We start from the raw sequence: 13,709 nt of genomic DNA, 5'->3' as shown, positions 1-13,709 counted from the left end.
AACATATATAACATATATTGTACATATGATATACATATTACAAATTACCAAAATATATCAAAAGATGCAACAAAAGATATCATAATGAGGCAAGGTTCCAAAATGGAGTAACACAATCTTGTACAAGTTTGAAAGAAATCGTTACAAAAAGTTACAGATCAAAGATGTTATGTCATATACTGTATGTTAAGTACTACATGGAAATGTATTATTTTGTCACTATATATGGAGGCATATGTTTACGGAATAGCTGTATTTGGTTTCACTTTGTAACATTGATCAACACCATGCATAATTCATTTAAAATAATACTTTTATTTAATATTTCCATATTAAACCTGGTTACATACAAGCACCTTCATTATAAAAAATACTAAATAAAGTTGTCTAAATTGAAACATTCAGTGCATATCAAATGGTTCTGAAGTTCTATTTTCTGCACAATAAAGCTTTTTGTACACCAGCTTATTTCTTTCAGATAACAAAAACATGTTATAGGCTTGTAAAATATTTGAGTTCTGCAGCTGATTTAAATAGGAAACCACCACCCATGTGTTAATTAGCAAATAGTGACATTTCTCTCACCAGACTTCAATGTCATCATAAAATATTAACACTGATTTTGTTAAAGCAGCTGGCTCCATCTTCTGTCTACAATATCATAAACATGTTACATTTTAAAAGGATGACTTATACTTTTATAGATTTGTTTCCTTGACAAGGCACAAATAAATAAGGTGCAATAAAAGAAAACTCAATATACGTTTACTGCTTTGATCTTGCCAGAGATGAACTGAATCAGCTGAATTATATTTCATACATACACTGTCATATCTTATCTTATGATATCCACATTAAACAGTCAAAATACTGCATTGCATGAATAAACACTTAGATCTTTGCTGCACAGGAACATTAAAAGTTTATCAGGTATCTTACCAGATGTCATTACCTTTGTCGAATTTAAGGACATGATTACAGAAAAAATCATGACTGTTAGCTTATAACTGCACTATACCACGTTCTCTTTATACAGTACATGCTGACAGTGCTACGCCAGGTAACGGTCTCCTTCAAGCAAGCTCAAATTAGAGACGGTTTTAGTTTAAAGTTCATGTACAGTAATTCAAAGTGTCACACGTTATAGTAGTGGCTACTATTATAAATGAGTAAACCATGAGAGATGTGATCTTCAGTGTGTCTCCACAGTCATCCTGTTCAACAAATATTGTACCAATAGTGATGGTTTTGCCACAAGGTTTAAATTGTGCATCCCCTCGTCTAGGCCACTTATTGGTAATGGTAGATGAGGGTTACCCTGTCCTTAAAGCACTTTCAGATCTTTAAACTGCTCAAAAGGAGCTATATAAATGGAATTAATTTGCTTATTACTGCTCTGCTGGATACCATGATGTACTGGTAACAGGGCAAAATAGTGAAAGCATGCAGCTGTCACTGCTGTTTAACCCATGTTTGCTAATTTACCAATAAAATGTATATTTTAGCATCACACTGAAATGATCATCTTCCCAAAGCACCAATATTACAGTCGCTGTAACAAAAGTACAAAAGTAAGTACAAAATTTCACATAGCCATAAGACATTAGCACCATTTTCAGTACTTTACACGTCATTTTTAACTTACGTCTTTGTCCTCTACCAACATAATGAAACATACTATGTAAGGGAAATTATTATAAAAATATTACTTATATATCTTATTATATATTATCATGGTACATACATTTTTAAAAAGAGTGAAAAGGCATTACTGTTGTCTATTTGCTTCATCTCAAAATCTGCACATAGCTTAAATCGTCAATCTTACATGACATAACATAACGTAACATAACATACCATAACATAATGACGAGGACAGGCCATTCAGCACAACAGTGCTCGCCCGTTTCCTATACGGACAGTCCTTTAACAGACATTTTTCTGGCAGGTCAGTGGTGGATGCACTGCATGTAGGCGATGTTTATTTGAACCAGTACAGGTAGTTTGAGGTCACTGCAGGAAAGCACATGTTGTTGCTGCATGAGCCCCCATAGCTGGAAGGGCACTCAGAGCAGGGAACGCCAACTCTGTAAGGAGCCTCTCCAATCCAGTTCCCTCTGAAAGGCAGATAAGACAACGTTAGGGGCACCTGCACTCAACATGCAGTGGTTTCACTCAAAAGCATTCCCACATTCACTGGATGGGTATTGATCCCCAACACCCCTATCTGAATAAAATGATGAGAGTAGACTGTTTTAAAATTAACAGTTTGAAAAATAAATAAATAAAAATAAATTAATAAAAATAAATAAATAAATAAATGCGTACTTTGGAGAGTAATTGCACACGAGGTAAGTTGCCCTCCTCCAAACCGCGCCCCACACATACATATTATGGCAGGTATGAACTGCACAGCCAACTCTGTTTGACGTTGCCCACACCATCTGTGATGAAGAAGAAGAGAGAGAGCTGTCACTCACAGGGCCTGTTCACATTGAACACGCTCGGTTTGCAGTAACGAGGTATCACGGCCCAGCGGCTTACCTGCGTGTAGTGCGTGCACATTGGTCCATAGCACCGCAAAGGACACTGGGGGTTGCAGTCCCGAGGGTACGGGAAAACATAGTCCCTGACCTCATCGTACCACGGTTTCACCAGCTGAAGGATGGACTGGTACCTGAAAGGAACGGTGGCCACTGGAGTTTGAGTGTGTGAGCGCACAGTGAGTAGCCAGGAGCCATCTCTGCTGGGGCAGTTACCACGTTTCCATGGCAACCCATTGTTTTAAACGATCATGCAAATTTACTGTGGAGTGCAGTCTTCTCACAAAGTGACTATCTTTATCCCAGTGACCATGACAGTGACCCTGTCCACAGCGCATTAGTACTTATTCACCACTTAATTACTATAATTTTGGTAGTATAATGCCATATACTGTTTCATATAACATGCCCTGAATGTCAATTCAAGTTTGAGATACAGCTTTGCATGCCATGAAGCATTATACTCTTTCATAAACAACAATGAAATAAAATCCTTTTATATGAACATACGAGGCGTGTAGCATGCACAGTACACCGAGGGTTCACGTACCGTCCTGTCCGGACAGAGAGGTTCTGACCCAGGAATCTCAGGAGATGCTGTGGTCCGTGATCCCAGATGCAGGTGGCAGCCCAGGCCTCGGCTGATTGCGCCAGACCCTCGTCCCACACCTGTACAAGAACGATGCGTGCTTAACACCAAAAATGGGTGGAGTTATCATACAGTACGCTATTGGCAGCGTACTGCCTTTTAAAATAAATTTACTGTAAAATCCAGGGCTGTATATATCCAATTCCCACCCCGATCCGGAATGTCTGACTGTGACCGCAGCCGCGGTCCATGAGCAAAACCACCCTGCCAATTTGGGAGCACGCAGACATCCGCGGCTCTCCTCCCGAAACACGCGGTGCCTTTTGCAGACCTCAGCCAAGCTTGCAGAGTAGTGTCACAGGAAGACCTTTCGTACGCGGCTTTGTATGCAGTCTTACAAGCACCCTTTTCGCCCAGTGCAGGGGACACTTGAGAACAAAGAAATGTGGATCCCGATCCAAATGATCCGCCCAAACCCTAGGCAACAGGTACCAATTGCGTGCCGCCCCTTTGGAGCTACTGGCCACAGTTGGCACTGGCACGGTCTGGATTTGACCTGAGGCTGTGAGTCTCATCCATGCACCACATTGTGGTTGCTTAACCATCCAAGCGCCCCAAAACACTGCTTCATACCTATTTTTGTGTCCCGTTGAGAGCAAAACCTTTCACTTGGTACAAGAGAGTTTTGATTGACAGCTTATTATAGCTCCACCCATTAAGGAGTTTGGGAAACCTCAATTCTCACTTCACTTGTCAACAGTAATGAGGTACTTCTGTTGCCAGGATACCAGCGAGATGTCAATTACAGTGTTGTAAAGGGTAAGCAAGTAAAGACAGCACTCCCCTTCTTTCCCCCTTATTGGCTGCAAGATCAATGCCTTTGAGTGCCTAAACTTACTCATGGTGGCCTTATAATGGTGAAATATATTACACTTATATTAAAAAGGGCTGAACCTAGTTGGGTTCCATATGCCTGCAGTGTATGAATTGTATGTACGTATGTATGCATCTTTATGTATTTTTGTACTTGTGTGAGATATAATGTCACATGAATAATAAAGTCATTTTGGTTAGTGGATTAATGCAGTGGATAAGATATCCTTTTTGTGAAAACCTATTGGAACATCTACAACCCCCAATTAGCCTAACCTGGAAGTGTTTGGATTGTGGGAGGAAACCCACGCGGGCACAGGGAGAACATGCAAACTGTACACAGAAAGGCCCCTCCCCCTCCAGGACCTTCTTGCAGTGAGGCAACAGAGCCATCCACTGCACCCACGTGCCACCCTATTGCAGATTTGGTTTCAGTTTTCACACTACTATCTTTATCAACATTCATACTGGCAAAAACAATACAATTGCACCTAATTCTGATTAAATATTATTGTGGTAAATGCACAATTTTACATATGAGAAGTCAACTTTGACCCCAAAAAACATTTCATGTAATATCCCAGTATTTGAACTATTGTACTCACCACCGCCAAACTCATCATACTTTAACCTTTTACAGGTCTGCACACCAAGTTATATGGTGTTTAATATTGGTGTTTTTTTTTATTGATATGTCAGTTAAAGGATTAATATGCTTACTGTCCTCTATTCATGTAAGAACAAAGATGCACCGAGAACTCATGTTTGCAAGGTGTCTGTTTGTATAGGCTATGTGCAGTGAAAGTTGATGTAACACTGAACAATTTACTGTGTAGAAATCAAGAAACAAAACTTAAGGGGATGTTTACATTCAACTGTCACATAAATGCCTCAGACCTACCCCATTTAAGGAACTCTTCTTATTTCTTAGAAGGAATGATAAAGGAACAACTGGCACTTTCTGTTCTACATGCCCGTATGCTCTTGCGTCTAATGCACTATGACCATAGGTCAGTCTTAAAGAAACTGTACAGTAGCCTAATAACCACATTATCAACATCATGAAAAGTTTCTGACAATTTGTGGACTGGGAGGTGCTTCTTATTCATATTTTGACAATAATAAACAGAAAATGCTGAATATTGCCCCCATGCACCTGTTTCTGATTTATGCATTGCAGTCACGAGCTAGAATACCATAATAGGACCGTTGAACCAAATGAGTAACAGAACTGTATGTTCAAGTCAGAAAACCATTTGCTTTTCTGTATTTACACACCAACAGATGCTTGTGTCATATCCTATAAACTGGATTTTTCTGATTATAAACCCTATTTGTCTTGCTTAAAACAACCTACCCAAATAACAGATCAACACAACAAATTTTTGTAATACATAGAATAACTTTAGCATTGAGCCTTACGATTTTCATTGGCATGGTCGGGAAAAGGGAGTTCTGCCAAATTCAGGTTGGCAGGAGTTTTTAGAAATGAACGTGCAATGATGTCATTTCTTTTAAAAAAGAATAATAATGGAGCAGAAAAGAGCAATGAAAGAATGGACTTGGCTGTTTCAGAATTTTTGGTCAAGGGTACTTGTGTGTGCTGCTTAAAACCAATATGAAACGTTCTAAAGACCCGCCCACTAACTCTGGACCAGTGAGACCTCTTTTTCTTGTGGAGTTTGTGGCGGCTGTTCAGAAACTCCAAGTCTTCCAGTGATCACCATAGTATGAAGTAAGTAGGCTACGTCTCCCGGTACAAAATGCATAAGCTATTTATATAGATCTAGTCCTGAATTCTGTGGGGAAATTAAGCACAGCAATTAAGCAATGTTTTTCTTCAGTACTGTTATACAGCTGAGTGCACTAGCCTATATGTTTCGTGTCGCCTACACGCTAATTTTACCTACAGTGGGTGAAACTGCACATAAAAGGCAAAAAACCGTCATAGTCCATCGTGTCCAAGGTCCCAGTTCATAAATTATTTAAATTACCCCCCCTAGACGCCATACAGTTTTAAAAAGCCAATCTAAACTGTGTTTTCATAAGATAGCTACTTTAATCGTAAAATATTTTCTTATCATAGAATAACATTAGTGCTGCGCTTCGACTGCATTCTGGGAATACTGGTTCGAGCAAATTAAAGAAGAAAAGAAGTCCGGACTCACCATGTACTCCATGTTTGAGGCAGGCGGGAAAACGTTTGCTCGAACTTGGTTGTGATAATCTAGAATCTCAATCATGTCGTTTTGGGAAATGTAACGCCTCCGTCTGGTCTTGGCGACAGTCGCCTGCTCCGTCCGGTGATCCACGTTGCCGCCGAGGTCAGAGAAATTACTCGCTGAGGATGAGGAGTTGGATTTATCGATTCTTGCGGCTGCACTTGCTCCGCTGGCGATGCACAACAGCAGCAAAAACGAAAAGCACACTTCAACCATCCTTATTCTTTTTGCGTCTTTGTGAACGACAGGTGGATACATTCCGTATAGAAGCTGTCAAGTGAAAAAGAAAGAAAACTGGTTGTTAATAGCACCGTTGAGATAACTCACTTGTCAAGAAAAGTGAGTGACGTCCAATGTCCACTTTGCGATGTATTGGGCATATATACGGGTTATGGAAATGCTCTATACTGTGTTTACAAAAAAGCCATTTGTAGTATACATTTATTGGAAGTTTCGATTGTTGCCTTAAAAATAAAAGTATTGTTATTAATACATTTTAAAACACGAGTGTACAAATGTTTCGTGCATCCACACCATCACTGGAGACTCACCTTCTACTCAGTGCAAAGAGTAGCTGAGGTCTGTTTGCTTGATGTATTCTACGTTCTGGGTTAGAGATGTGGCTGTGGTGTGGCGCTAGCTAACCCTTTAGAAAGTCTAAGACTGCTGTTGGAAACGTCTGGTTTTTATATCCAGTCAGCTTCTGCGGGTCAAGAACGCGCTCCGTCTTCGAAGGTGAACGGAACCCCTCCCTGTCACCTGAAAGACAGTTGGGAAACGCAATGGTTTTTTTCTTTCCACTTTCAGCTGCAGGAGGTAAGCTCGTTCAAAACATCTGCTTTACGTTTGCACATCTGGAAAACTCAGGAAAAAGTGTAGGCTACTGTATTAAGAGTAGCAAGTGCCCCCTTAAAGTTGCCAGCTGTAACTCAAACGTGACAATGAGTATGGGTGCAAAGAGAAGCAAGGTAGAATATGCGCGAGATAGCCAGTGATTTTGATCAAGCAAATCCTTTTTTATTATTGTATTTAGTACATGACCTATTATTATTAGTTTTTGTTCTAAACTGGCCATGCATGGTTGAATAGGTAGTCTATACTAAGTGGTACTCACACCATAATTAAAATGTCCAGTAACATATCAAAATTGCCGAATGCTGAAATATATTGTAAGTGTTATATAAAAAGGTAAACATATTTTATACAAAAAGGAAGTAATGCATGTTTTTTTTATTTTATTGTTTGCCTCTGACCAGTGTAAATAGTCAATTATTTAAAGAAGAAGTAATAACGAAAGGCAACGTTTTAAATTAGTTGGGGCTCGTTTGGGGTATTTCGTGTTGTTTTTGTAATGTTGATAACACTATAAAGATTACACTTGTTCAGTGTCTGGATCGAAAAGGGTTTTATCCTGCCAGAATAAATCCAGTTTCGAGAGCGTGAACTGTTCAGCGGGTCGTCATTTTCTTTGGCACTTGGTCAGAAAACGAAAGCATGGTGACGCAACAAAAAAAGCCCCCACCCGCCCTTTTCGCCTTTTTTTTTTTTTTTTTTTTTTTTTTTTTTAAAAACGAACTCCTGGGTCTCAATTCCTTGAACTGAAATATTAGTGCGTTGATACCGTTCTGTCTATATGCTGTATACTTTGCTGTAATAGGTTATCCTGTAGGCTATGAATGTGTTAAATGAGTCAAAAATGAATGGCCAATCACATCTTCTATTGGATTGGGTTTGCTAAGCCTTGGTAATGTTGTTTAGTACTTTTTAGCATATAAATGTGATTTGACGATACACAATCCACCTGTACATTAGCAGAATATTTGGTGCGTTCACCTGAAACACATACATATGTCGCTATACAGCAAGCAGAAAATTAGAGACTGAGCCTCACAGGTAAGCTCTGGAGCTCTGAGGAAAGAATTCTGAACTTACCACAAGGCTGTGGTCCTTGTCCATTGTTTTAGCTGAAGCTGAGCTGTTTGTGATGATAAGGACCAGCGACATTATGCGGTAGCATATGATAACCTATTAAAAGGGCAGGGGGGGTAACTGCAGTCAAACCTCGCGGATTACCTCGACCATCGTCTATTCAAAGCAAATGATCATGCACTAAAAGCTTTAACTGGGCACTAAAAACAACAGAAGTCATCCTACTGATCTTTCCTTTTGAATGTGTGGTCCACACTCTATTGTCCGCAGTGGGTTCTTCTCGAGAACTTTCTAGCATTGCTTCTCCGGCTTTTGTCACGGTTAACAGTATAGCTTGAAGTCAAAGATGAGAGCAATGGCTGGTGTCAAAGGGGGGGCAGAGGGGTGTGGTTTCTGAATAGCCTTATTTAGTTTAGTGGGGTGGTAATGAACATGTTATCTACACATTTTCAAAAAGAGCTGTTAACTTAGGACTATTATGCTCTCTGAATGCTTTAATGTGAAACATAATTAAATATTCTGGGCAGTTTGTTAAATTCTAATGATCGGGTACAGAAACAATGAAGAAATATGTATTGTGGAAAGAGTTCATTTGAAAAGACTTAAAAAATATGATCATGATACCTCTTTTCTTTTGTCTGCGTAGTTTCAGGAAGCTATAAAGTGTGGGTGGATTGAAAAAGCAGAAGTTTTGGTAGTTAATAAAGAACAATTTATTTCTTGCAAGCCACTAGAAGGATATTCTTTCTTGTGCATCTCATATTATGACACCAGACACTGGAACCATTAATTCCCAATGTGTTCATCAAATGTATTCTGCAGAAGGAAAACAGAGTCAATGTGAAGCTGTATCCATCGATGACAGGAGATGAAGTCAGATCGCTGGTAATGTGATTATGGTACAGTGCCAGCCCCTGCCAACTACGGTGCAGTGGTTAGCTCTCTCTAGGCTGTGAATCAGATCTGCTTTCTTCTTTTCAGACAATTTTGTTACTAGTTTTACTTTCACACAGCTGTGCCTGTAAAAATGTATACAGATCCCATGATCTTCGTGCAATGGAGACAGTATAGGGAAGATGCTGTGATATCTGTGGGGCCACCGATTCTTTAGAATAACCAGATACTCAGCTGCTGCATACTATATCACTGAACACTCGTGGCCACAGTACTAGGTTTAGTCACGCCCCTTTTGCGAAACATCCTGAATCTTATTAGGACCTTATAAACCAGTAAATTGACCTTATTTAGGCCAGATCATTGGTACCTGGCCAGCGCTGACCTCAAACTTCCCATGGAGTCATCAATACAGAAACATGTTACCTGGCGAGGCAGGCAAGTTGACGGTTCGGTTTAATGCCTAATGTGCTTTGGTTTCAGAGACAAATTCATGCAGGCATTGCATTTCTTTTCTTTTTTTCATTTCTTACACTAAATATTTTTGTTTAGTAATAATTTAGTTTTCTTTCCAAAAAACAGGTCAGTGAGTACAGCCCTGACTAGAATGTACTCACTGAACTGTGTGTGTGTGTGTCAAAGTTACGGATGAAATTGTGATGGAATCCAGGCCTTAGTATTGTTAAGCATTATTCATCTCTTTCTCCGATCTCTTGCCAGTTACAGTTCCAACACAGAGCGCCCCACCCAACTCTAATGTTACCAATTGGCCAGGATCACCGTGTGTAGGAAAAACCACTCAGAATTCAGTGCTTTGGGATATAAACAGGCTTCACCCTTGTGCGTAAAGCTATAATCATGGCATCGGCCTCTCAGGGCAATATACATTTACAGTTAGGTTAAATTTAGTGCGGTTTAAACATCTGGAAGCACATAATGACATAATAAAAATGAGTTTGATTTCAAACAAAACTATTACAAAAATGTATTTTTTATAAAATTATTTTAGAAATATTTTAGTTTACATTCCCTGAAAAAAAAATGAAGTTAGTCTTACACAAACGAAAATTGGGAAACTGCAATATTTCTCTTTAAATATTTTGATGATTTATCTTTGTGATTGAAATGGAAAAGCACGCTGATCCTGAGTGAGCTTACCTCAGTTTTTGTGCATTAATAGCGCACGGAATGTGAGACTGATGAGTGGGTCGCGCCGATTCAAAAATGTTTCAGGTCACGTGCTATTGAAGGCTGTCAATGTTATCCGTCAGCTTGTCTCAGACTAATGACATATCCAAAAAGGTAAACACATGCATAGAGCTCATTCAAAGGTGTGCAGCAGTTGGATGGGACCTCATGACTTTGGAGCCTACCAGTTAGGGAAGCAAGTTGTATTGACCCTCAAAGTTAAAGCGCTTAAACATTTCTACAATACACCTCAGTTGCAGATTTTCATATTCTTAATCCATGGCACATATATAAAGTGTAAAGTTTAAGTGCAAACAAACTCTTACGTAAATATTTGATAATTTATTAAGGTAAATACCCACATCTAAGGAATTTTAAATAGATTATTTACCTATTAATTTGAATTTCCTTTCAGGATCTATTATTGAAATCAACAAGCAACACATTTCCCGAGAAGCACTGTTGAGAGCAGAATAATAAAAGAAAAAAGAAAGCAAAATGGTGACATCATATAATAGGTTTCAGGGGCCTTTTGGCAAGAGGGAGAGAAATAAAATGTGACAGCACAGATATGTGTACTTTGGTTTGAAGCCAATCTCAATGTTGAACTGTACCAGGAGTAACTTTTTTCTCCATGCAGGCAGTGTATTTCTGGCAGTTGATATAGTAAGGAACAGGAACAGCTCTGATTTGCTGCCCACAAATTATCTGTGGACCAATTAACTGTTGAAGAGTGTTTTTTTTACAAATGTGCTTTTCTTTGTGTCACTGAATTTGAATCCCCCTCCAAACACACACACACACACACACACACACACTGCATACTGTTTTGGGATCATAGTTACTCTCTATATATCTGTCCTTGACGTAATAACGTACCATAAAATAACTTGTAACTACTGGAAAAACAGTTTTCAGCCACAAGATGTGACAGATCGATGCGTTTCTTGCCAAAAAGCGTTACTGTACATGAAGAAGTACCATCAAATTTTGATTTCATAATCCAATATGGCTATACATTGATAAAAAAATACAGAATAGATGTGTAGGAAGAAATAATTAAAATGTTAACAGATGTTTACCACACCAATGCCAGTGCAGTTCTGTAATCTGAAAATTTTAGGCCCTCTTACAATATGAAATGCATTCACCATCTCTCTGTTGAAATGGATTGGTTGATTTATCGAGTCCACCATATGTGCAACACAAGCAAGCCAGTAAGCCCATATTTCTTCTATGCTGTGAGAAACTTTTTGGCTGTCATATTGTTCTCCTCCAAACAGGTCTTCAAGATGTTATCAACGGATTGTGGACGTGGGCAAGTTGTCTTTTCCAAGACTCTACAGCTGCTGGGACCTCTTTTTTCGAATATGTGGCTTACCACATTTGTCACCAGTGATGTGTTACATACTTGTGAGTTTTGTGTGAGAGAAACTGTTGTGTTCATTTCTCGTGAATGCATATCAAACCATGCAACCACAGACCCTGCATCAGTAGTTACAAGATGGAAGACCTTCTATTCGTACTTCACTATAAATATAAACATCGTCTCTTGCATCAGAGAATAAAGGCAATTCTAGAATCTTCAACAGTCATTGTCATTGACATGAATTGACCAATTCAGTATCGGGTAGAAAAGAGACTAGTACTACTAGCCTGGAGGGCCAGGTTTGAGTATCTAGGCTAGCAGTTCTCAACCCCTATCTTGGCTGGCTACAGTGTCCGATGGTTTGAGACACTGCGACCAGTATCATGGGGGGGCTGGAGCCTATACCAGCATGCACTGGGCGAGAGGCAGCAATACACCCTGGACAGGTTGCCAACCCATGGCAGGGCACACACACCATTCACTCTCACACTCATACCTAAGGGCAAATTAGAGTCTCCAATAAACCAACCTGCATGTCTTTGGACTGTAGGAGGAAATCGGGGTACCTGGATGAAACCCACGTGGACACGGTGATAAAATGCAGACTCCACACAGAAAGGCCATGGCCAGGACCCTCTTGCTGTGAGGCAAGAGTGTTATCCACTGCACCACTGTGTTGCCCATGCAAGAAATCAGGTGAGGTAAGTGTTAAATAACCCGCTTTAATTGAACAATTAAATGTGTCAACAAAAACCGGTACTTTTTCCACTTGTGTTTTCCCAGTAATTAATTTAGTCAACAGTAATTAATTAGCAAAAAAAAAAAAACATTCTCTGTTCTCCTAAATATTCCACAATACAGGGTATACTGTATTAGCTTGAGCTCGGGAGTCTAATTGTGCCCCTTAATCCAATTGTGGCAGTACAGTTAAGTGGCCCCCAACCAAAGATGACCTTGAGAATGTTGTTTAGATTTAGTTTCATGCTGCAGGCCTCAAGCCCCACACTGACTCAGAAAGTCTCCAACCCAGTCCTCTGTCGTTCTTCCATCTGTTTGCAAAGGCCTAGCCCCAACGCTGTTACTGCAAATAGACTTTGGGGGGGTTGTTCAGTTAAACCACCATGGGGCTGTCTTTAATATTGCTTAATGAATTCAAAGAAGGGTACCTTTTTAAGGTTCTTGAAACATATTATGTTTTAATGAATTTAATTGTCTACAGAACTGATTGCTTGCCCGTGTGTTTGTGTGTGTGTGAGTGTGTGTGTGTGGGTAAAACTATACAATTGGAAAACCAAAGAAAACATTGTTGTGCCTCCTATCTTTGCTGTAATTGTATTGCCCTCTGGTATATTGCCCTCTATTAAGTTCAGTAGTTAACCAAAGACAAATGTGCATTTTCGTATTGGCAGGAGGAGTCATGTGATGAAAAGTCCTCCATTTTCAGTCGTTGTTTAACTGTGTAGTTAAGTCATTTGTTACTGGCCACATCTTGGAAAGCAATGTTTTTCACAGAAAAAAGGAAGATATGGCAAATAAAAATAAGCGAATTCTGAAACTCAGTAAATGCAATTGAATTACTCATCACAGCTTGTGTTTATTTGGACACTGTCTGTTGTTAGCTGTCTGCCAAATTGTACAGAGACACGCACACGGTGGGTAGAACAGTGAAGAACAGCTTCGCAGAGGGCACAACTCTAAATTCAGCAAGGCAATTCTGCAGCTTCATCTTTAACCTCCCTACAGTACTTGGGGTATTCATCTCGATCTGCAGAGTCAATCAATGTCGTCCTGGCTCTCGGAGAAGCCATCATCCTGATATCCCTAGCATTCAATTTTGAAGAAAGAAATGATGACAGCCCGACAGATGATCAGCTCCAGATCTCATTGCTCAGGCTCAAGTAGCCTCTCCTCAAGCAGTGCAGCGACGAGGGTCTGTGCATTAGCCAGAGTTATACAGACACGAGTTGCCTTTGCACAAAAGGAACTAGACTGAACAGGCACACCTAGGAGCCACTTTGGAGGTTCTACAGCTAGAGAAAGAAGCAGCTGCAGCCTTAGCAGAAGCCAGGAACTGCATCTTGAGAGGTGCAGAAAATTCAATC

The 13,709-nt window shown here is 39.8% G+C and overlaps 1 protein-coding gene across 3 annotated transcripts; it reads right to left on the bottom strand.

The window, feature by feature from the left end:
- Positions 1–331: 331 nt before the first annotated feature.
- On the bottom strand, positions 332–7,144 carry LOC118233190 (peptidase inhibitor 15-like). Of its 3 annotated transcripts, XM_035428602.1 has the most exons (7): positions 6,779–7,144; positions 6,174–6,497; positions 3,094–3,212; positions 2,545–2,677; positions 2,329–2,444; positions 1,971–2,117; positions 332–1,939 (listed from the first exon to the last, which is right to left on the bottom strand). In XM_035428602.1, exons 2-6 carry the CDS (start codon positions 6,483–6,485, stop codon positions 1,982–1,984), a joined length of 816 nt encoding a protein of 271 aa, XP_035284493.1. In that variant the 5' UTR covers positions 6,486–6,497; positions 6,779–7,144; the 3' UTR covers positions 332–1,939; positions 1,971–1,981. The 3 variants fall into 3 exon arrangements, with proteins under 3 accessions (XP_035284493.1, XP_035284492.1, XP_035284494.1); XM_035428601.1 differs by having other exon boundaries at positions 332–2,117; XM_035428603.1 differs by lacking the exon at positions 6,779–7,144 and having other exon boundaries at positions 332–2,117; positions 6,174–6,529.
- Between the last annotated feature and the right edge of the window lie 6,565 nt (positions 7,145–13,709).

Source organism: Anguilla anguilla, chromosome 8 (assembly GCF_013347855.1).
Source record: "Anguilla anguilla isolate fAngAng1 chromosome 8, fAngAng1.pri, whole genome shotgun sequence".
NCBI lineage: Eukaryota > Metazoa > Chordata > Actinopteri > Anguilliformes > Anguillidae > Anguilla > Anguilla anguilla.
Note: the sequence above shows the minus strand (reverse complement) of the source record. Positions and strands in the feature narration are given on the sequence as shown.

Coding starts and splice junctions, on each gene's coding strand:
- LOC118233190 (XM_035428601.1), bottom strand. CDS start 6,485: ATGTATCCACCTGTCGTTCACAAAGACGCAAAAAGAATAAGGATGGTT. Junction 3,213..6,173: donor CCTCAAACATGGAGTACATG/GTGAGTCCGGAC, acceptor GTTCTTGTACAG/GTGTGGGACGAGGGTCTGGC. Junction 2,118..2,328: donor GTGTGCAATTACTCTCCAAA/GTACGCATTTAT, acceptor TCTGCCTTTCAG/AGGGAACTGGATTGGAGAGG.